A 23,271-nucleotide genomic window follows, 5' to 3' on the forward strand; every position below is an offset into this window, starting at 1 on the left:
TATTTGACTAAAAGAAAATGTGCTTTTTTTTTACATTATAAATGTCTCCAATCACATAGACAAAACTCAATAAACGGTCATGTTATCTTGTTGTTATCAAATCAACATTTTAGACGCTGTGCAGTGAAAATGGTCTACTAGTAAGTCCAATTATCCAATCACAACGTCTGTCGAGGCAGTCATGTGACTATTCTGTTGCGCAAAGAGGGATTTGTTCTGGAAATGTGTTTTCATCGTAGTATACTCAAATTTTCACCTTTATTAAGGGCATTTTTTTTTGCACATCTTTATGCATATGTTGTGTTTCCATCCAGATTGCCTGATGGTGCAATTATGGCTTCTCAGTTCATAAATACAAACTTTCTAGGGGGGGATTTGAATGCACCGTAACATCTATGATGCTCAAACAATGCTGTGAGTTCAGGACAGGGCTATCTATTGGGTTGTGGCACAGAAGTAGGGCACAGGTTCGTTCTATCAGAGTTTTGGTCAACAGAAAAAAACATTCCTTAGAGCGAATGGTATTTTATTTGATGGTCATCTTTATGGTATTTCGGCAGAGATCCATCTGTCGCTTGGTACAAGGTGGATGTGGATATGGACAGGGTTGCATGGGATACCCTCATACTTGAAACCTAAAAACAGGAATAAACATTTTATAAACATGGATGGTTTTTGCCAACTACTACTACTACTACTGTGTTTTTATCTGTAAACTACTGACTTTAAACCATTAAAGTACAATAGAAGTAATCAGTCAGTTTCGGTCATTGTTGGCTTCATAAAGTTTACAGTTAAGTTACTAAATGGAAATTTTGACTTTTTAATACAATTAACAATTGTGGTACTCTATTGGTTCACCTAAACGTAAAACCAGTTCGGCCACATTTTGTTTAAAAAAATACCATATTTCTATATCCTTTTCTCAAAACTTGCGTAAAAAGTGAATAAACTCGCGGTATTGATACGCAAAAATAGATTTTAGCGTGCATGTGCTACACGATGGGTAGGATTGGGGGTTGAAGCATATCATATGTATGCGAAAACTGCATATTATATGCACGCCAACAAATTTCATATGATATGCATGCAAAAACTGTGCGCTACTGTGCCAAACACGCCAAAATTTGCGTTTTAATATCACAACTTTTTATTTGATGTACTATTTATACAAATTTTAATGAGATCGACCCAAAAATCAAAAAATTGGATTCAAGTAACAGATATTGTAACATTATATTACAGATATAATGCAGTAACAATATTATTAAATGTCAGAAAATTGTTTATGCTCCCCCAATAGGATTTCTTTATCTAATTATATTTAGAATATTTTATTGTGATTTTGTTCATGACAGTTTTAGTGAGTTTCACGCTTACATCCCTGCTTTGAAGACAAAACTGACCACTCCAAACGCTAGAGATTGTTCAGTAAACTTTATTTATGGATTTTCTTCGCATTTCACATCAAAATAAACATCAGGTCTTACACGTCGTCTTGATTCCCGCAAGATGACTTCAATATCGAGTCTTGACAAGTGCTTGACTGCATAAGGTGACACCCTACTGAGAAAGTCTGTTTAACTTCAGCTGAAAACATACAAACCCAATGGACAACCATTGTAGTACATTATACAGTCACCTGTCGTGAGCCATAAACGATCAGCAGCCACCGGGGCAGCACGAAAGTGAAAACCGTGGCCACATTCAAGTAAAATGGGCTGTGAATGGTATCTTTGGATCAGTAGGGAAAGTTGGTGTGCGTACACAGCATGTATTGAGTTTGATTAGATCTGAAGCAGGCTACCAACAATAGCAGAACCGTGTCAGATGCACAAGATTTGACATTGCTAATGCTACACACACACAAATACTGCTACACACAGAAGAATAGCAAGCCACAGTACATAATTCATAAACAGCAGAGGTTCTTTTGACATTTGAATTGCCTGGTCGCATATCAGGACATCTTTCCACGGTCCTTAGTGTACATGGTTGGTTAACATAAAGTGTCAAGGAATATCCTGGTCATATTTGACTACAGTAATATTTGACTAAAAGAAAATGTGCTTTTCAGTCGCGAAAGTAACGTCACGACGCAATGCAAAAATACATCACTCAGTGAAATTTCAAAAAGGGTTTCGTAGAGGTTGAAAAATATAATTTCTTAATTTTATTTTTTTATTTTTCTGGGTGGAATGTTGGGAATTTCTTCTATGACAATCACGTGAAGCCCACTTCCACAAAAAAAAAAAAAAATAAAAATACAAATCTTTGGTAAATAAAAATTATGACACTATAACAAAATATGATAAGTCAATACTATGAAATAAAAAAAAAAATTAAATTAAATAAACCTAAACTATGATCGGAAAAACTCAATTTCTAGCAATTTTATCAGTATTTTTAATATTTATATTTAACTTTATTTTTAATTTACTTAAATGTATTTATTTTTGCATTTTAATTTTTTTATTTCAGTTTTTAATAACAGCTAATGACCCAATTATGACATAATTATAATTTACCAAAGCATTTTTTTTATGTGGTAAAAATGAGCTTCCCTGCAATCTTTCAGTCTCTGAAAGACACAAACAATGTTTTCCCTGTAACGGCTCCAGAAGTTGTGTTGCTTCTTCAGATGCATCATGGGAAATCCACGCCCTCAATAACAAGCACAGCTCAAAGAAACATTTTAAAAATTGCATATTAAAGCAGCTGACATGCACAACAAGCGATATGCAATTTCTCTGTCTATCATAAACTCCTTCATTCTTCGATACCGCAGGAACAATAAGAGCTTTCGTGAGAAATAAGACATCAGCATAAGAAACGCAAACGCAAAAATTCATTATAAAAGGGAGGAAATATTCTCGGGGGGTGCCGCCAAAGAAGACGACACAGAAAAGAACGCTACAGTATTTACATTCCGCCTGATGAACAGCCGTACGTACACTGACCCTGCAGTGACACCGTGTAGCTGTCAGCGTCTAGCTCACTAATACTGCATTTCCATGCGCGAAATGTCGGGAAAACAAAACCGACCGTGATAAGAGTGGGAAATGATACATTAGAATTGGTCAAAGGGGTACGTTTTTACAGGATTTACACTGATCTGAAGTGCCATTTGCATAATATGTACAGCTCACGTGTAAATGTTACTCAATGCAGGCTTCACTGTCTATATGCCATACGTTACTTTTTTCATGCTACCTTTTTAAAGGAATAGTTGAGGAAGTGACTTTTATCGTATTTTTCCCACACACTACGGAAATCAATGGCAACCAGCTACTGTTCGGTTACCAACATCCTTCAAAATATATAACTTTTATGTTTAACAGAAGAATTTAACTCAAATTTGTTAACAAGCTTCAATTTTTGAACGACCTACTTAACCCACAAACTTTTTTGGATACCGATAACTTCATCAGGTGACCACCTCATGTGCTTTACAAAAAAAAAAAACAGTGAAGGTGCAGCCAAGAGGAATGTTTTCATCAACACGCCAGAGTTTTCACAGTTCCAGGAATCTGACTTTGGAATTCAATTAACGCTACTCTCAAGACCAGCTTGATCGTGGTGGAAGACAAACGCCGACAACTGGAAGTTGCAAGCAAGAGATACCGCCAGCAACTTCAAGGACTTGCAATGAAAAATCAGCAATGCTAATGCCTAGCCGAAACAGCTGATCCTATCTTACACAACTCTAACGCAGCCTACATAAATGCGGTTGACTCCAGCTTCGCGTTTTCAACGCATCTTCACGAGGGTTATATAAGAAACAGCACGACGGTGTGCTGAGCTGAAGGTGACTCTTCCATTCGGAGAATCTCAATCCTTAATGATCCAGCTGGATTTTTTTTTTTTTTTTTAAGTGGAGTAGAGATCTATATTGCACAGTGAGCGTACGGGTCCTCAAACACAGGCTGCTCTTCGATGCCTCTCGCAAACAGCTTGATTAACTGGCAGTGGACCCTAAGACAGAGAAAGGAAGAAAAAAAAACAACAACATCAAACCGAATGCTAACACTTCACTGGAACAAACAGCATGCTAAACGCCACCCTAGGCTTACTAGAGATAAACAACAGCAACAAAAAATAAGCCTTTGCACTGTTAGAATGAACACTACGGAAAAACTCATTTAATTTCTACATGGAAAAAGTTAGTTCAGGCAAAAAAAAAAAAAATAATAATAATATTTAATCTGGCTCTATTTAAACTTTTTATCATTGCTTTTATTGTTAGGTTTTGGTAATGTGTGATTTTGTTACATTTGAAATGACTTTTCTGCTCAAAATGACACATTCATACTCAAAAATGAACCGACGAACATTATTGTACGTAACTATTGAAGTCTCTGTGTTCGGATGAGTACTACACTACTAATTATGTAGAGATATCTACATGATATATTGCAATATTTAATTAGATTTTTCTATGTAACGTTCACATCAAAAGCATGGTTAAATTAGGGGCGATATTAAGTAAAATCACAGTAAAAATTACTCGGACTTTAAATGGCCACGCCAAATGGACTTTTCTTTGTTAAATGTTACATGTAAAATTATACACAGTAATATTAATTTCTTTATGAATGTTAAAGTGCTATAGTAAGTAATGTGTACAAAGCAGTAGCAGTAAAAAATTTTACTACGATCCTACAAGTTCTTTTATTTTCAGTGTGGCGACATTTCTGCAAAAATAACATTTTACAACACTTTCAAAGTCGAAGTTTCAATTCAGACGTATCGAAAGTTTGCGGCAGCTAACAGATAATGCGTTTAAAAATATTGTACCACCTGCACTAAACCTAACCTATATTGCTAACAAAATCAAACATTTCTCAAAAATGCCATTTTAAAAGCAATATCCAGTTAACTTTATTGCGACTCATGGAAATTCAGAGCGCTCCACATGACAAGTGCGATGCTGTACCAGGTGAGCCACTGAGCAAGTTTACCATGCCAGAAAAGCCATATATTTATGGAGCTGGGAAAGCACGTTTTTTTGTGTTTCTTATATCCTAATCGTTTAAACTGCTCAATATTTCAATAGAAGTGTAACGTTTAAGTATAGTGCTTCACTTAAATCCCCAACCTAAACGATTTGCAATAGTAACGCCGATGCTTGCCTTAGCAAACACCACTAATGCGCTGTGTCCTAGGCTAAAACAAAGTACGAGCAAGCGCTGGTAAGCAATAAATGCTACGTCGTGTTGAGTAAAAAGTTTTGTAGTTAAATGCATGCGCTCTTAGGAGGTTCGGGGGCTCTTTAATTTCCTCTAATTCCACTCAATACTCTAGAGGTGAGTTCAGTGCCAGGCGATTGCCTTTTTTCGGCCGTGGTATCATCATCAATTATCTCAACAGGTTATTTGCTTACTCATTCGAGAAACAATTACTGAAGCTGAAAATGGAATAAATGAATGGACTTCTATTTTAATTAAAGGAGGTGAGCCTTTAACAGTGAGAGGGCCATTAAATTAGGAGCATTTCATTGCTACGCATTGTTGACACAGAACAATGGGCCGTGAAGGAAATGATGCATTTGGGCGAGCCGTCATGCTGTATCGAGGAGGAGAACAACTCCTCTGCAGGCACAATGGAGGGAGTTTTTAATTTTAATAGCATCTTTTCCACAGGCTCAGACCACGAAAGTCCATTTATTTATCCTGTTTAGTATGCTAGTGCTGAGATGATACAATCTTGTGCTCAAAAGACCTCAACATTTCAACTACAGCTTCCACTAATCGACAAACGCTTTAGTGAACCCTGCTCATTTTGTGTCTGAGGAACACTCTCTGAAGCTGACAACTAGTCATAGAAAGTCTAAAAGAGACAGTGGCACCTCTTAGACATATGAAGAAGTGTGAGCGTAAATGTGAGTGGCAGTGATGTCCAAACCCCTTAATTACAACAACGAGGACTTGCTTGAAGTAATTAGTGTATTAAAACTATAATGGTCCACTTTTTCCTTTCTGAAAGAGGACACAGTATAATAGTTCTCATTTTCGCAATACGTCTCTTTTAAAGGAATAGTTCACCCCAAAATAAAAATGACCCCATGATTTACTCACCCCCAAGCCACCCTAGGTGTACATGCTTGGTAATGCTCGTGGATAGTGGCCAAAAATTGCATACATTCATCTTAAAACGAACTAATTTTGAAATTTCTAACTCAAACACTGATTTCCATTAACAGATGTATGCTTGTTTGCAAGAATGTCGAATTTGTATGGATGTATGTAATTTGTATGTAATTTGTATTGGACCTCTAATGTATGACGTGATCCAAAATTCATAACGTAAGGAGAGAATAGACGAACGAGGGAAGCGACACTAAATGGAATAACAAATTAAAAGAAGAAAGGATTTCACTAAAAGAACGTGCATACAGTTATTATTTTAAAATGAGCAGTATTTTTGTTTTAAAATCCATCTGCTGTAGAAGACGTTAACCCCCCAGAGGGGAATAGCTTAGTTTAGTGATTTATGGAGCTTCAAAACAATGGCCACTATCCAATAGCATTACTTTGAAAAGCCAGGATAACTTTTGTCTGAAAAAAGAAAGTTACGTGCGCCTAGGATGGCTTGTGCCCAAATTAAATTCACAATTTGTAGAGTAGGAGTTATCACTTATGTCAAGTATTTATATATAGCATCTCAGCAACTCGAACAGTGGCGTAACGGATTCGCTTCCGCTGAGTCCAATGCATGAAAATTAAAATACCAGACACAGAGGGCATATCTGGATAAGGACACCTACCGGACTTGAATGGCAGTGTGTGGGAGGATCTCGCCGTCGCAATTCCAGTTGCTCTGGGACGGCATGCAGCCACAGGCTCTGTGCTCCCTGCAGATCTGACTCAGAAATCGCTTGCCCGTCGCTCCGCTTTCTCTCAGGTCCACTTCAGAATCACACTCCTGATATCTGGGGGCGAATCGGAACCGCCTAACCCGGTACACCTCCACAAATGAATGATCAAACTGCACAAAGAAAGAAAACGAGGAACGCTTACCGAATCCCACGTCAAACATCGTTAAACGTTAGACGTGCGCTTCTTTTGTAGAAAGAGGTGAAATGCATACTTTTATTTGGCGAGTTACGAAATATTTCGAATTGAAATGAATAGTGTTCTTTTGAATCTGGAAAGAAGCCGTATCACCGTTTTCCACGAAAAGCAGCACAACCGTTTTCAGTGGCAATAATGAATAATGAATGAACGCTTCTTAAGCACAAAATCAGCAACATTTCTGAAGGATCACGTGACGCAAAGACTGGAGCAATGGCTGCTGAAAAGATTACAATATTGTAATGGTGCATAAAGCCGTAGTGATGATAAACAAACTTCTTTCAAACTCATTATAAAAAATACATATTATATAATTAGCAATAGCAAACTTGGGATCTGTATATTGTATATTTACAAACATAAATAGGCCCATAACTATATTTTAATGAGTAATAAACGTGCTGATTTATTATTTAAGAGGCATTTAAATTATAAAATGTTACAAGATTCCAATGTCAAGTTTCAAAATATGTGTGATTAATGGATAAAGGTTGTTTTGTTAAAAATTGCACTTGCAAAGAGCCATTTATAGTTGTCTAAATATTTTAGAAGTTAAGCATTAAAAATAACTGACAAATTGCGATTCAAGGTTCTCTATGACTGTAGAAACCCTGCTGTTACTAAGAACTTCAAAGAACATAATTATCTGCTCTTTTCAAGAGAAAAAAAAAGAGAAGAACATACAGTTAATTAAATATACATATGAATTTATACTATTATAAAATATAGAGTAAGCATTTGGTGGACAGCGGGAATGCTTTTTTGAAGTGTGCCAGTTAAGAGAGTGGTGGTTTTTTTTCTTCCAGGCCTTTGATGAAACATGAATGGAATTGCCTCATCGCTTTCATTTAGAAAATATCACGTTAAATCTGCTGATGTATTCTGCTGAGATGAATCGGGAAACCTGGTCGTCCTTATTGGTGTGGCGCAGCAGGTGGCGCAGGAAGTCGAGTCGGGAGCACTTCCTGACGAGGATGAGGTCAGTTGTTCCATCTGCTAAGTGCGCCGACGGCGACAGGCCTTTAGGAGTTCGAGGACACGCGCAACTCATGCTGGCGGCATTGATGGCCAAGAACTTTCCCCTGATGACGGTCCAAGTGTCCTGACACTCTGAAATACAACAGCATCACGTCACCGCTTGTGTACCTCTGAGCTGTGAAGTATATAGACCCTTTTCATAGACTTTGATGCATTCGAGCACTGGATTGCCTACAGCAGGCAACCACCAACAACGCCATAACACCTCAAAACCTGTTTTTTTTTTTTTTTTTCCCGATGGATGGTAACTGAGCCGAGCTGAATGACGACGTAACTGTTTTCTACAGAGCTGCTTTACAGCTGAACCGAACTCAATTCATAATTAATGTTCTCGAAGAGAACCGAATCATCACGAGACTGACCTCAGCTGAAAACGGACACTTTTTTGGGGTTTTTTTTTTTGAACCACCGCCGAACTAATTACATCCCTGTTTATCAACGTGAAGCTGCACTTTCTAAAGTGCTAAAAATTAGCAAGAAGTTTTGCACTGAATGCTAAATCTACACACGTTGGCGTTTGTGGTTTATGAGGACTCTCCATAGGCGTAACGGTTTTACTGTACAAACTGTATGTGCCCTATGCCAACCCTATTCAAAGTTTTTTTGAATTATGAGGAGATTGGCAGGGTCCTCTTAAACCACCTCAAAATTGTAACCATACCCACGTAATTAAACAAATTTGTGTCCCCGTAAACCGCAATCGCCAACCCACACGCACACAGAATTCCTTTGAAATTATTTTCATTTCAGATTTCCCAAATCGTTACACTGAAAGGGCAGGCACCATTGAGTCAAACGTAACATTTGGAAGTGAAAAATAAAATCCTGAAATAGTCATTGCTTGTACACCTTCCGAGATTTATTTTATTTACAACCTCGAAAATCCGTTTTTACAGCGTCGCCGTAAACTGGAAAAACGAAGGAAGCCAGGTGATTGTAAATCTCGAGGCAAGTATGGCTGTGGCGCTCTCTCACTGATGAAGGGCCCTCGACCGCTTTTCCTGTTTACATCATTCTTCCCCTTATTCTTCCCACAAGACTCTATTTATGTCACGCGGCCTAAAAGCGTTCAGGAAATCATCATGCACAAATGCCAATTTGGGATTGTGAGGGCAGAGAGTGTGTCTCTGTAAACAGCACCTATCAGTGCTCGGGGTAAACACACAGAATGCTGGGTAACGGAGGTGCCAGTTGTTCCGAGGGTGCTGAGAGGCAGAGATAATATGCTGTGTGTATGTGTGCGCTCTCTAAATGATCAGCCGGGCGGCAGCTTGAACCATTTGGCCTAATGTTCACAAACAGCGTGCCAGTCGAGCCGACAGATGGGGGCATTACAAATCATGGCTGGAAATGCACTTTGTTGGCCTGTACCGAGGGTGGGCGCATTTACCACGGGACAGATACGAGACTTCCTGTCAATGCCCGAGCTCAGTTTAACACCGGCATGGGGAGTATTCCCAAATGCTCCTCACCAGCATCGGAAACGCTGTCTTCATTTTTGCTGACCAGCTTGTCAGAAGAGGATTGCCGACAGACACTACATCTGCAAGACAAAAACACATGTTAAAAATAGAAGTGGAAAACATAGGTAGAAATCACAAGGTTAAAATGTAGTTTAAAGTAATCAATGCGTACTTTAAAAATGGGGACATTATATCTATTCCTTATATTAAAATATTTATATTGAAATTTATATGTACTTACATCTTTGGGGTCTGTAATAGTGCTGTGATACATTTTTTGGTCACAAACTATATGTACGTGTACTTTGTTTATTTATTATGTATATAAAAAGACACACACATGCATGTCTATATATTTTTGAAAAATATGTTTACATAATAAATATATTTATGTATAATATAAATAATATGAATATAAATATACACATCAAGGTAGGTATAATACTGTGTGTACCTATATACACTGCAAAATTGCTTTTCTAGCTTAGATGTTTTGTCCAACAGATTTGTCCAAAGTTTTTTTTTAGACAAGTACAAATTATAGTCTTGTTTTCAGAAAAAAAACAGGTCAAAATTAAGGAGTTAAATTAAGTTTTTGCTTAGAACAAGAAAAATAATCTGCCAGTGGGGTAAGCAAAATAATCATAATTTCAAACTGAAAACAAGATTATTTAGTTTACCCCACTGGCAGATTATTTAGCTTGTTTCAACAAAAAAAAAAAAAAAAAAAAAGAATATCCTTCTTGATTTAAGAATTGAAAAAAAAAAATCAAAGCTAAAAAACCCCCCAAAACTTTTTTGCAGTGTATACATAATAAACACACATATATTATGCGAACAAAAACTTTTATTTTAGATGTGATTAATTGTTTGAAAGCATTAGTCATTAGGTTTTTTCTAACTAAGAAAATAATCATTTTATTCAGCTATTGTATTCATAAAAAAGGACCATGGTTTCCACAAGTAATAAATGTAATAATAAGTGATGATTGTAATAATATTAAATGTTTCTTGAGCAGCAAATCTGCATATTTTAGTGATTTCTGAAGGATCATGTGACATTGAAGACTAGAGTAGGCTGAATATTCTACTGTTCCACAGAGGATTAAATTACTTTTTAAAATGTATTAAAATAGAAAACGGCTATTTTAGATTTTAATATCAATTCACAATATTATACAATATAAAAACGTTAAGAAATCCTACTGACTTCAAAATGTGTAGTATAAATATCATTAGTTGATGGTTTAAATGATGACTGTTAAAGGTTCATGTATGAACGTTTGCTCAAATATGCGTATTACTGTGGCAATGCGAAACACACAGAACGGCATTTACCCAGTTCGGCACTGCATTTTGTCTCTAGGAGTTCCCAAGTTCCCTTCAGCAGGTAAGAAAGACACCGTTCCCTCATAGTAGCGGTGTGACAAAAATGTTTTAACACCTGAAATAGATCCAAATTTTTTTTTTTAAAATAATAAAATAAAAATACGATTTACGAATAAATACAATTATGATATCTCGCACCTGAGATATCATAACGGGCAGGGCCCATCCAGCGCTTCCTCTCGCTGTCGGTCAACACATCTCCGTAGAACCCGTAACCCAGCAGTGAGACAGAGTAGCGCAGGAAGCCGTCTTCGTTGTGCACCGAGCAGAGGTCCATTGGCTGAGAATCACCTGTAGAAAAAGCCAGGATGCATTGCTGATGCCGTCGGGACCCCGTGCTAGGCGCTGCACGCAAGAATAGCGTGCGTTGCAGCAAAATTAGATATCCGTCTCTTCAAAAGTAGCGCAGTAAACATTTTCCATTTTGCTGTAAAGCTTTATTTATGCAACTTGTCACTCGAAGCTCTACGGCGATTTTACCCTTAAGGTCTGGTCATTTTGTGACGTCCAAAGAAAAAAAAAGTACCGTAAATGTAGCAACTGTGGTAGCGCATACATAAATAACTAAACATACTGGGATAGCGCTTGCAAGAAAAACTGACATGAGCGTGCATGCAAACATACATCACATACAGCCAGATATGCTTTATCATACTGCAGATACGGAGATGAGCACTTACCCACGATGATATGCAGTGCTGAGGTGACGGGGTCATTTGAGCCAACTGTGGCGTAGCATATACAGTCGGTCGAACCTGTTTGAAAAACGCATTTCACGGGTCAGGGGTTCAGAAATGGCCTAAATCTAGCTCTCATAATTCACTCTGAAGGTTAACGTATGAAAATTACACTTTCATTTTCGATTTTGGTGGCATACGGGGGCAGCTGCAATCTAACCTTCAATTGTGAACGCTAACCAAACATCACAAGCCGATGGGGTTTTTGGGTCTATTCAAGCCCTTGTGAGAATAAGAAAGTTTTTTCGATCCTGAAATGATTGTAGCCGAAGCATTGCAGGGCATTGTTATATAGAGAGATGAGATTTCAGATGAGTTCAGCCCTCTTTCTGTCTCTTATATGCTGTCTGGTAATCTAATTCCTCTTTCTCAAATTGCTTATATAACAGCGTGAGGTTGAAGGTTTAAAAACACACCGACGGCAATCTGCGAATGTGCCAGACTGATTATTTCCACAAGCCATTCTACGAGTTCGCGGCGGATAATGCATCTGGCGTTTTTCAATTTATACGTCGCGATAAAACCGTTTAAAGAGCGATAAACATGCACGTTCCTTACTGTGGTACCACTACTGTAAGCGTTGATGGCAAATAATGTTAACATATCCGCCACCAGCATTTACAGGGGCCATTTACGGCATGGAAAAATAAAAGTTTAGTGAGAATATCAGCATGTAAAGCCATGTAAAACACCTAATCTGAAATGGTATAATTACATTGCATCATGGTGCATTTTCGAATAAACGTGATATTATAATAAAAGCGTGGTTCGTTTTGGTCAGCGTTTCAGATGCTTTCATCTAGTCAAAGAGTTGTCTCAAATTCCCTTGTTGCTCAGATCAGTTGTCATCCAGAAACAAGATAATGGACCTTAGGAACCGTCACTAGTCCTTGCGCGTCTGGACAACATGAGATAAGGCCATAAATAGACAGAATTACACACGCCGATAACGTGACTGATAACAGCCACAGGACTCTTAAAAAGTTCCGACATTGCGCCAGTTTTATCACGGCAAACAGAAGTAATATCAGAAAACACGATTTGTTAATACAGTCATTAGGATTTATCAATGGCCGGCGGAAAACTCGCGAGAAGGCGTTCTGCGGTGCATGACGACGGTCTATCTGTTCCGCTTGCGCTCTTTCGCCAAGTATTGACCAAGTACTTTGCTCTTGAGAATGTTGCCGAAATACTATTAAAACTTAAAACGCATGTTTCCGGTTTTATTTATTCCTGTGATTTTCAGTAGTCATTACTTCAGTCGTTAGCATCAAAAATCATTCCAAATATGCTGATTTGGCATCTTATAGCCAGGGGTATAGTGATCCACTACTGACAAATAATAGTGCACACATAATGCAAGATGTTTTGTGAGAATAGCCCACTAAAATTTGATCAAAATCCCACATCAAAGACTTATTTTTTTCAATTTTTGAACAGCCTTCCTCTCTAAATTTCAACTCTGACCTCATCGTGCTTTCTAGGCAGCTCACTAGGTTTTGGAAGAGAGCTATAATCTCCCGCTGCTTTCCTCTATTATGCAGCTGTGCCCATGTGCAGGTGTAAACCTCACAATGACTTGGAAATATCTCAAAACACAAACGCTGTAATGGAACCGTGAGTGAAGGATGCTTCCGGGAGCGCCGCCAGGGAAGTGACGTGCACGAAAATGCAATGAAATCCGTTCTGAGATCTGTCTTGCCCGTACAGACTGTAAGATTTGTGACTGTAGACAAGTGATTTTAAGTCTTGGAGCATTACCAACTGAACATTTTAGATGCCTCCTTTATCTAACGCACCCGATACAGCTCATCAGGTTGTTAATAGAGTGCTCGTGAGCTGAATTGGATGCGTGAAGGGACACGTACGGAATGAGTTGGGTACAGGATTGGGAAACAATGTAGACCGACCCGCAGGAATGATGCCGATCTTTGAACCCCACCGCGGCGCAAGAAGGGTCCTCCACGGAGTTCTCATCCACACCGCCTGCTTCTTATGCATCACGGGAAGACGAGGCCATGCATAATCCAACTGGGTATGCCATGCCTCAAACTTTCCACTGCAGAGAGAGACAGTGCTGATCAATTCATATTTTTTTAAGCGTCCCTATTATGCGGTTTCCAATATTGCCTTTAATTGGTAGCTGTATGCGAATGTAAACGAATTCAAAGTTCAAATTCAAATAGTCTGTACTGCCAAACGAGCCATTGGTATCCCACTTTACGTAATACCCACCTACGTTGTAGGTTGATTGGATGCAAACATCCTGACCCCGCCCCCACAAACACATCATTTTACTGTACATGGTAGACCAGTCACAACAAACTGGGCCATCTGACCAATCGGTGCAAGAGTAGGCTCACTGAAAGAAGAGACTGTGTCTTAGAACTGCTTCGAACAAATCGTTTTGAGAATAACTGGAAAATGAGGTGGCATTAAACACATATTTTGATGAAAACACATGTTAACCTATCCGGAGACTCCCAAAACAATATTAGGACAATTTTAACAGTTAAACCCGCAAATTGGCGAATGAATGAAATTTGTGTCTAAACCGTTGTTTGCAGAAACGGATGTTAAAAACTAGGGGAAAAAGATCCAGACGAGTTGTTTTGCGAATACAGCCTCTGGCCTAGCTTTAAAGCAGCATCCGTGCCGGTGTCACCGAAAGCCACTTTATTTTCAGTCGTCATTTCCCAAGCTGCCCGCCGTCATCTGCCGCAGTGCCAGACCGATGTGCATTGATGTGCAAATGTTAATCTGAGCTTTGCAGAGGACGCATCCCTCGATGGGCAAATTAAGAGTCGCAGCACAGCGACCGTGATCTCCCAGCAGGACACCCACTCACCCATCATACTTCTTCAGATCAGCCTCTGTCTTCAAGTGGTCTCTGGCGCAGTTTATGCGCTCGTAACTATAGGAAACAAAAGAAAAAATGTTATCAGGACAGCATGCGAGGCTGAGCAGAGGGGGGAAGAAACATCATTATGTTCATCTGGCAGTTAAATTGCATTTTCTGCGCGAAGCAGTGGGAACCATCAATCAACCATCAAATAGTAAACTGAAGTGTGGTGAAAAACAATCCCCGGTACATTTCATTACCGGTTCTTTACCATCAGCGCTGATGTAAAGCCGTAGCTCGGAGGGATGTGCTGAAAATGAATGGGACCTAGGACCGAGCCCTGTGGATCATGTTGATGATATATGCCAAAGGTGATGTATGGAGCTTATTAAACCGTCGGCAGAACATCTTGTTTGGCTCCTCTAATGATCTGGTTTGAATGGTAGTTGTCCAGCCAGACATGTACTTTACCATTTACGAAATGTCCGCACGGTCGTAAAAAGAATCCCCTTAAGCAACTGCTGAGTAAGCCTGCGAGCTTTAGCTCTAACAGCCAATATTCACACCAACCCAGGGTCTTCCTCCCTCAAACTTAATAAATAATGGATGCCTTTGCATTCCTATGTTTATCGACTATCACAGTTTGCATTATGGCCAGCTCCTGTGATAGATGGCGCTGTAAATAAAATCATATTCGCGGGACGGGTTGGCAGGTGGGGCCGTTTGCCAACGGAGATCTATTTGCGAAGCATAAAAGCTCATTTTTTATTTAAATGTTAATGCAGGCGGCTGACGGGCACTCACCAATCACGTCGGTGGAAATGGAAGCCCGGGAAAAGATGGGGGCCACTTTGTGGTCGTAAATCTGCTTCCCACGTTGTTTTCCTCCGTAGGGGTTGATGTACACTAGCAAGCTCTTCGGTCGATTGGCTGCGGAATGAGAGGCGGGAAGAGCATTAAAAGTGAGTTTTTGTTCGACAACAGCCTTCCTAGGATGTCAAAACCACTTCATTAAGCGACTTTTGAAAAACCTCATGTGATGCGACAACATAGAGGAGACCAAAACTGTACTTGTGGGAAAAAAAAAAAAAAAGGCCTCAAAACTATCCATAGGATTGATAAAAACATTCTTAGTTCTTTCAGCGTGTTCCTCTTCTCGGTTTCTAGACACTGAAATCAAATCAGAACATATTTCATATTTACTTTTTTTTTTTTTTTTTATTCTATTTGAAGCCTGAATTCCACTGAGCAAAGATCAGGGAAAAAAAAAATTGTTAACAGAAATGCCAGCTATTCTGGCTAATTAAAATGCAGATTTGAAAAGTAATTAGTGTCTATTATGTGACTCTGGACCAAAAAACCTTATGTTTACAGCAATAGCCAAAAATACATTGTATGGGTCAAAATGATCAGTTTTCTTTTATGCCAAAGATCTAGAGCACTAAAGATTATGTTTTTCATGAAGACATTTTCTAAATGTCCTATTGTTAATATATATATAAAAACTTTTTTTAGCGATATGCATTGCTAATAACGTCATAGACAATTTTCTCAGTATTATGATTTCGCCAAGATTTATTGTCCAATCTTAACAAATCATGCAAAGCTTATTTATTGAACTTATTATGTATAAATGGTGTATATTAATCTATTACGGAGTCTATTAATCGAATGAAAAACATACAGCGTCCCACCAATAAACTATTAACGTAACGTAAAACCAGTATAACAAAAACATGTCTTATTGTTTTGCTTCGGGTCACGTATAGTAAATATGTATGTTATACCAAAATGAAAGACATACTCAGCAGTGCAAGTTGTTCCCTTATAGTTTGGACCCAGAGCAGACACAGGGAATGTTCAGAGCAGTGGAAAGTCACGTTGCTGCACCGCCAGCAGCGCTGCCTCGTCCTCTCTACATAGTACACTGCAGAGAAACACAAACGAGAATGCCACATTATTCCAAAAACCAGACGTTCTGATAATACACTCACAGCACACAGATAAAGCAACAAACTATGCATTCCCCTGTTATCGGGGGGGCCAGATGACGGTCTTGATTATGTCGGTGTACCTGTGAAAGCGTGCTGGCAGGAGTCTGCTGGGCTCTGAGGGACCTTCTGCCATTTTCCAGTGTCTTTGCAAGGAGAGTCATCTTCCTTTTCCTGAACGGCTATAATCTCGCACACCGGGACGCAGTGACTACCTGTGTATGGAGGACCAGCGTGTCAAATTACATGAGGGATGCATCAAAACTAAAACGAAATCTAAAAATAGAACCTTATTACACATTAGCATAATATTATATATAGCAAGCCATGGTTTACCAGACTCTACATAGGCGGCAACATTTGCAATTCATCACACAAATAGATTTTGAATCTATTTATATGAATTATGCGCTATTTGTATTATGCACGTACTGTTGTAGTATTTAGTTTTACTATTTACAGTGTTTTTTTCATTTAGTTGCCAAGACATTTTAAACGAACATACATACATGCGGTGATTTTGAATTAAAATCAATTTCAAAAGAAATTACCAAGTCGATGAAACATTGAAGAGATGCATGCTGTACTTTAAAGTATCAGCAGTTATTGTTACCTTGACAATATGTATCAATGGATCTTAGTCAAGGTAGATATCATTAGATATCAATTACATAATTTTCATCATTTTGATTTATCCAAACGCATTATTTTGATACACCCCTTAAATCACTAATGCTATGGTGCCTTTGGTTTTTTTCAGAAGGATATTACAGTCAACCTTTCTCTCAAATCATTGTTTTTTTGTCCCCCCTGATTTTGTAAATTATTACAGAAAATGCTTTAGAGGCCTGAGTTTGCAAAATGTGAGTTTTGGTGATGTTGACTGCTTCGTTTTGTTTGCTTTTGCAACGAGACGCTATGTAAATGTCAGTTTCCATCATCTCTGTGCTATAGGGAAAATATCTCTAAGCAAAGGAGGTTTTTGCATTCTGACAGCTTGTGCCCAAATGAGTCAATCTCGTGTTACGTTACATAATGCAGGGTTTTCAGAAAACCCCTGGGAGAGAAAGTTAATGAGGTCTGACCTTATTCGAAAGATCAGAGAGTTATGTGGATTAAAATAAAGTAGCGCTTTAGAAACTTTACTTAATACCCAGATAAACCTAGAGTAATGATTTATCTTCATTAAAACTTCATGACACATTTATGCGACATAACAAGTGTATTTCATTTTTATACAGCTTAATGAAACCATTCATACGCCCAGATGCAGCCATAAACTTAACAGCATAATAACATAGAAACAACAACCTGATAAAAGTTTCATGATACTTGTATTAGGGAGTTATTGTATAAAACATGAATACTGCATGAGGCAAAAAGCTGAAACGTAAAAGGTGATGCGGTAGAGTTATCCAGTTCTTAAGGGACTTAAGATGTCTTTTAAATGTATTCTTAGTTTTCATGGTCTATGTTTAGCATCGTCTCACCAAAGGCTTTTTATGATTGTGTTTGGAGGTTATAGTCTTAATTCTTAACTGGCCAGTTTTATTACGTGTGTCTGTGGGGATTAACCTGATCGCTTGGATTGGATTGAAATGACTGTTTTTTTTTACCATTAAAATTCACACACAAAACGAAAAAATACACAAAAAAGAAAAACAACGACAACAACAAACAAACAAAAGCATGACCAAACATGTATTTATTTTTATTTATTTATATTATATCCTAAAAAAAAAAATCCTGAATATACACACAAATTATACATTCATATCACGTACACCATATTTTTATAATATTTTAGTGCAGCATATGGCCGGGGGATGGTTTAAAACCTTGATTTTGTTATTAAAAAATTAAATGCTAATTTAAATTAAATAAATATGCAATAAACGCACCAATTAAAATGAATGAAATTAAAAGATTTAGGCTCATTTGCTTTTTTAAAAGCTTGAACAGTATAATTTTAACAGTAAAAATTGACTTGCATAAACGGAACGCGTTCTATTGATACGATTATTTACAATCTGTTCGTCGCATTTCATTCATTTCCACTATAATTCTCCATTATATCAAATAACTCATGTACCATGTTAACTAGAGTAATTGGGTTAAACAGAGGCAGTATACTTAACGAGGATAGAGGAAATACCACTGAACAATAGCTGACATTCCAGGGGTCCTTGACCGTTACATCCCAGCTCTCTCCCTGCCGAATACACCACATGTCCTTACAAAAGACGGATCGACGAGTCAACAATCAGAGGCTATATACTCTCCGGTATATGCGCATTTTTATTGCAATCATTGCCCAACACATTCATTACGTATACTTAACTAAATATATAACTGGCCAAGTAACCTGTATTATCTTAATACAGTTATATTATCTAAATGATAATACTCAGATATCACTTACGAGCAATTACTTCCTAACTGTGCCATTCAAAACACTCCGGCTGCTTTGAACCAATATTTAGTAGGAAAAGCGCTATACAAAAAATAAAGAGTGATGAATTCAATATTAATAACTACACTCGCGCGCTCCACTATTAACCTCGTTATGCTTCAAACCCGGTGTCACGTACGTTTAAAGCCGATATCGTTTCAGATCTGATCGTTAAAAGGCGGGATTTTTATGTTTATGCTACTCAAGACAGCAGATATACAGATATCCACAAATCGAGTTTAGTCAAACGCAACTTGGCATGTTGCATTTAACTTCCAAAACACGGCGTGCTACCCCCAGGCATAGAATTTGCATAGAAATATAGATAGTTTAATTAAAACCACTGCATCCATGGTTCAAATTCATACCCACTGACATGTTTCTACCATTTCACAGAGCATCACGTGTCAAACGCTATTGGAAATGGATTTCCCCTTTAAACGTCGTACTTTCCGAGCACGTTTGTTATTGATACGGCAAGAAAAAACATGTTTATGACATCGCTCGAGCCACAGATTAAAAGCTAGAACTGAAAAGCGCGTCAACGATTCGAGGCCGTACGAAGTACCTATGGATCCTGGGTTGGATCGTGTTGCGGAATATCACTCATGTCCTTCCAGGCATCCGTTGCCATGGAGGTATGAGCTCGGGACTAGGCGTTTATTCCCTTCTCGCAAAGTTCTGAAGCCCCATGTTTGAGCAGAGTAACACGCCATTCATCCTTCCAACGTGACCTTTCCAGCAAAACCAAACATTTGTTTAGTATGAAAGAGCCCTCTACAAATAACGCCTTTTGTGTCCCCCGCTACTTCAGTTACACGCGTTCTGAGAAAACTAACTCGTGGTGAAAGGGGTTAGATTACACAGCAGATGGACAGAGTAAATTGCACACTGGACAGCCAACGCGGACGCAAACCACACTGGCAACCGGAAGCTTTCCAAAGTAAAAACAAAAAGGAAGACCGATCAAAAAAACCCCCCAAAAAGTACTAGTACGAAGTCTACACAATTACATCGTCTTAAAGTCGATAACGTAATTAAATTACACATACATATATATATACATATATATATATATATATATATATACATATATATATATATATATATATATATATATATATATATATATATATATATACATATATATATATATATATATATATATATATATATATATATATATATATATATATATATATATATATATATATATATATATATATATATATATATATATATACATATATATATATATATATATATATATATATATATATATATATATATATATATATATATATATATATATATATATATATATATATATACATATATATATATATACATATATATATATATATATATATATATATATATATATATATATATATATATATATATATATATATATATATATATATATATACATATATATATATATATATATATATATATATATATATATATATATATATATATATATATATATATATATATATATATATATATATATATATATATACATATATATATATATATATACATATATATATATACATATATATATATATATATATATATATATATATATATATATATATATATATATATATATACATATACATATATATACACATATATATATATATACATATATACACACATATATATACATATACATATATACACACATATATATATATACACATTCACATTGTATATATAAACACATTGTATATATATATAAACACATTGTATATATATATATTTGTGTACTGCTGACAAAAACTGTTTAGGCCTAACACTAAATGGAAATTAATCTCCCTGACATCATGTGAGCAATATTTTAGTCCACGTGAAATCCTTTAATTAAACACTGGCACCTTGAACTACCTTAAGCAGGGCGGAAACTTCATTTAATATGTGTCATGGCCCTGGGGAAAATATCCATCAAGACCTTTAAATAAAAGTTGGCTTTGTGTAATGGATCTTAGGACTGGAGGTCATCCAGTTCTCAACTTCTCCTCAAATGTATAATGTATCCCCGGCACGGGCAAAGGTCTGGCTCAGGTGAAACGGCTTCAAAACCCGGATTACTTTCGATATTTACACTGGAACTCGATATTTAGTCCTATCACATGGACTATTTTAAAATGTCAAGTACATTGAAACGGGTCATTATTTTAATCAAGGTTTTATCCACTTACACTCATGTTGTTACAAATCTGTATGGCCTGGAACATTGCATTCTAAGCAGAATCTTTAAATATCTTTATTTAGATTTTTTTTTTTTTTTGCAAGGTTATGATTTTTGCATAAGCTTCATTCTTGGCTATTTACGGTGACCGTCTGTCTAGTGCACTTCGCGGTCGCTCTCTTCATCTAAAATGGTTCCAGTTGAATGCAAGTGACAACGTTACAGAAATAAACGATTAACAACCCAAACCTAAAAATTAATTCATGGCAATGACGAAAAAAACCCCATCTAGACCATGAACGGTGGGCTATAGTGTGTGCAGCAGACAGGTGGAAACACACAATCCAATTCCTCGAGATTATCAGTGACCTCTCTGACCTCCCGGCACAGTCTGATAATGCTTCACACACTCTTTATACGACACTAACTGTTTTTAACGGCGTTTTTGTGTGTGTGTGTGTTCTGTTCCCACTAGGAACTCTCTTCGCATGATACTTTATATCGTATTTATACGGCTGCGAGTAAGTAACATTTTTGGGCACCATACAAGTGTTTACCAGATGCATTTAAGAGTTGTCATAAATGTGTGCTTAGTTACAACGCGAGATTTTAAGGTTTCATCGATTCTGCGAAGAGTCTTACGGCATTATATGCACTTTTAGAGTCAGGGGTGTTTTAGACATCACAGGCCCAGGCACCATTGCATTATTTCACGTGCGTTTTATGAATAAGCAGGGTTTCAGACGTCCTAAATAATGTTGTGTACAAGTTACCCTTGTTTTTGAGCACCACAGAAGCATTCCAATTCAGACGCTGCATATACATATATATAGTTAAAAGTGTTTGTAGCAATTACAGGGGTTTCCAATTAGATTTTTGGGCAGTATTTTGGGCATCGAATGTGTCTTCCGATCATCATGCTTTTGGGCACCGCTGATATTTTCAGCGTTTTTAGACATCAACGACTCCATCTTTTTGGGGGCATCATAGTTAGCTTTCTTAGTTTCTCTGTATGTGTATTGTACACACGACGCCGGTCTGCTAGGTAGGCAGCTCAAGTCGGTTTTGAGACACACGCCGCTAGAACAAATAACAGCAGCAGCCTGCCGCGTCGTATATGCCACAGCGTTATTATTGTATTAGATATGTAACTCACCCGCTTTGACAGCTCCATATATGGCGCGTCCGGTGTGTTTTTTGGCGATTTGTCTGTCTTTCCACGCGAGAATCGCGCAGTTTAACGTAACCTCATACGGTCTGCGCTGAACGCACAGCTCAGAACACAACAGACGCGACTGCTTCTCCATTTCTGCTCTTAACAACAAATACACGCTAGTTATCTCACTTTCATATTCAAATCGAGTTTATACTATATCGCCCCGACGCTTTAATTTTTCTTTAATAAAAATACTACAGTCGCTAAAACGTTGCTCGTTTCTCCTAAGCAGTTTGGCTACATAGCGGTTTTCTTCTTCCTGATAAAGTGGGAGGGGCCAAAGAGATATGCGTCACACATAATCCTATTGTAGGAGGTGCGATGTGAGTGATTGGCATACTTTGTTTGTTTGTTTGTTCATTTATTTTGGCACTGTTAGTTAATTAGGGATCTACGCTGATTTATAAACGTCTACATACAGTTTTCTTTCATCATCTATATGTATTTTATGCATCTTATGTAATATAAGCTAATGAGTAATATAATATAATATAATATAATGCTCTTGCCATTAGTTATCACCACGGCTGACTCATTTAAGTGTAAGCAGTATACATTTATTGACATGAAGAAGTAAAACAGAAGATTTATTAAAAATAGCGTCCAGTGTCGTTAACACAACCACATTAATACATTTTTGTATCTTTCAAGTATCTTTCTGGTAACCATAATTCGCAGTTTCTACTCAGCAAATATTTAGCCTATCTTATAAATGCCACTTCTCCTTTCACATACAGGGCAAATTCTGTTTGTTATTCAAAACTCTTTAGGCGTTTCTTTATCATTCCAACGCTGTGCTGTTTTGTTCTATTGATCGTTATATTTAGCGACACGTCTTCGTATGTTTTATGCTTAGAAATGAAACATTCC

General features: G+C 37.3%; 1 protein-coding gene across 1 annotated transcript; it reads right to left on the reverse strand.

Moving 5' to 3' along the window:
- Window positions 1–1,422: 1,422 nt before the first annotated feature.
- cerk (ceramide kinase) lies at window positions 1,423–22,673 on the reverse strand. Its single transcript, XM_043236917.1, is given in 17 exon segments — window positions 1,423–3,975; window positions 6,767–6,987; window positions 7,978–8,183; window positions 9,584–9,654; window positions 10,913–11,018; window positions 11,102–11,254; window positions 11,644–11,718; window positions 13,611–13,656; window positions 13,658–13,731; window positions 13,987–14,025; window positions 14,541–14,646; window positions 14,648–14,757; window positions 14,760–14,869; window positions 15,347–15,472; window positions 16,343–16,469; window positions 16,617–16,748; window positions 22,342–22,673. Coding segments are annotated over 17 exon segments (1,941 nt in total). The 5' UTR covers window positions 22,493–22,673; the 3' UTR covers window positions 1,423–3,887.
- Window positions 22,674–23,271: the final 598 nt, after the last annotated feature.

The sequence above is a fragment of the Puntigrus tetrazona genome, chromosome 4 (genome assembly GCF_018831695.1).
Source record: "Puntigrus tetrazona isolate hp1 chromosome 4, ASM1883169v1, whole genome shotgun sequence".
NCBI classification, from domain to species: domain Eukaryota; kingdom Metazoa; phylum Chordata; class Actinopteri; order Cypriniformes; family Cyprinidae; genus Puntigrus; species Puntigrus tetrazona.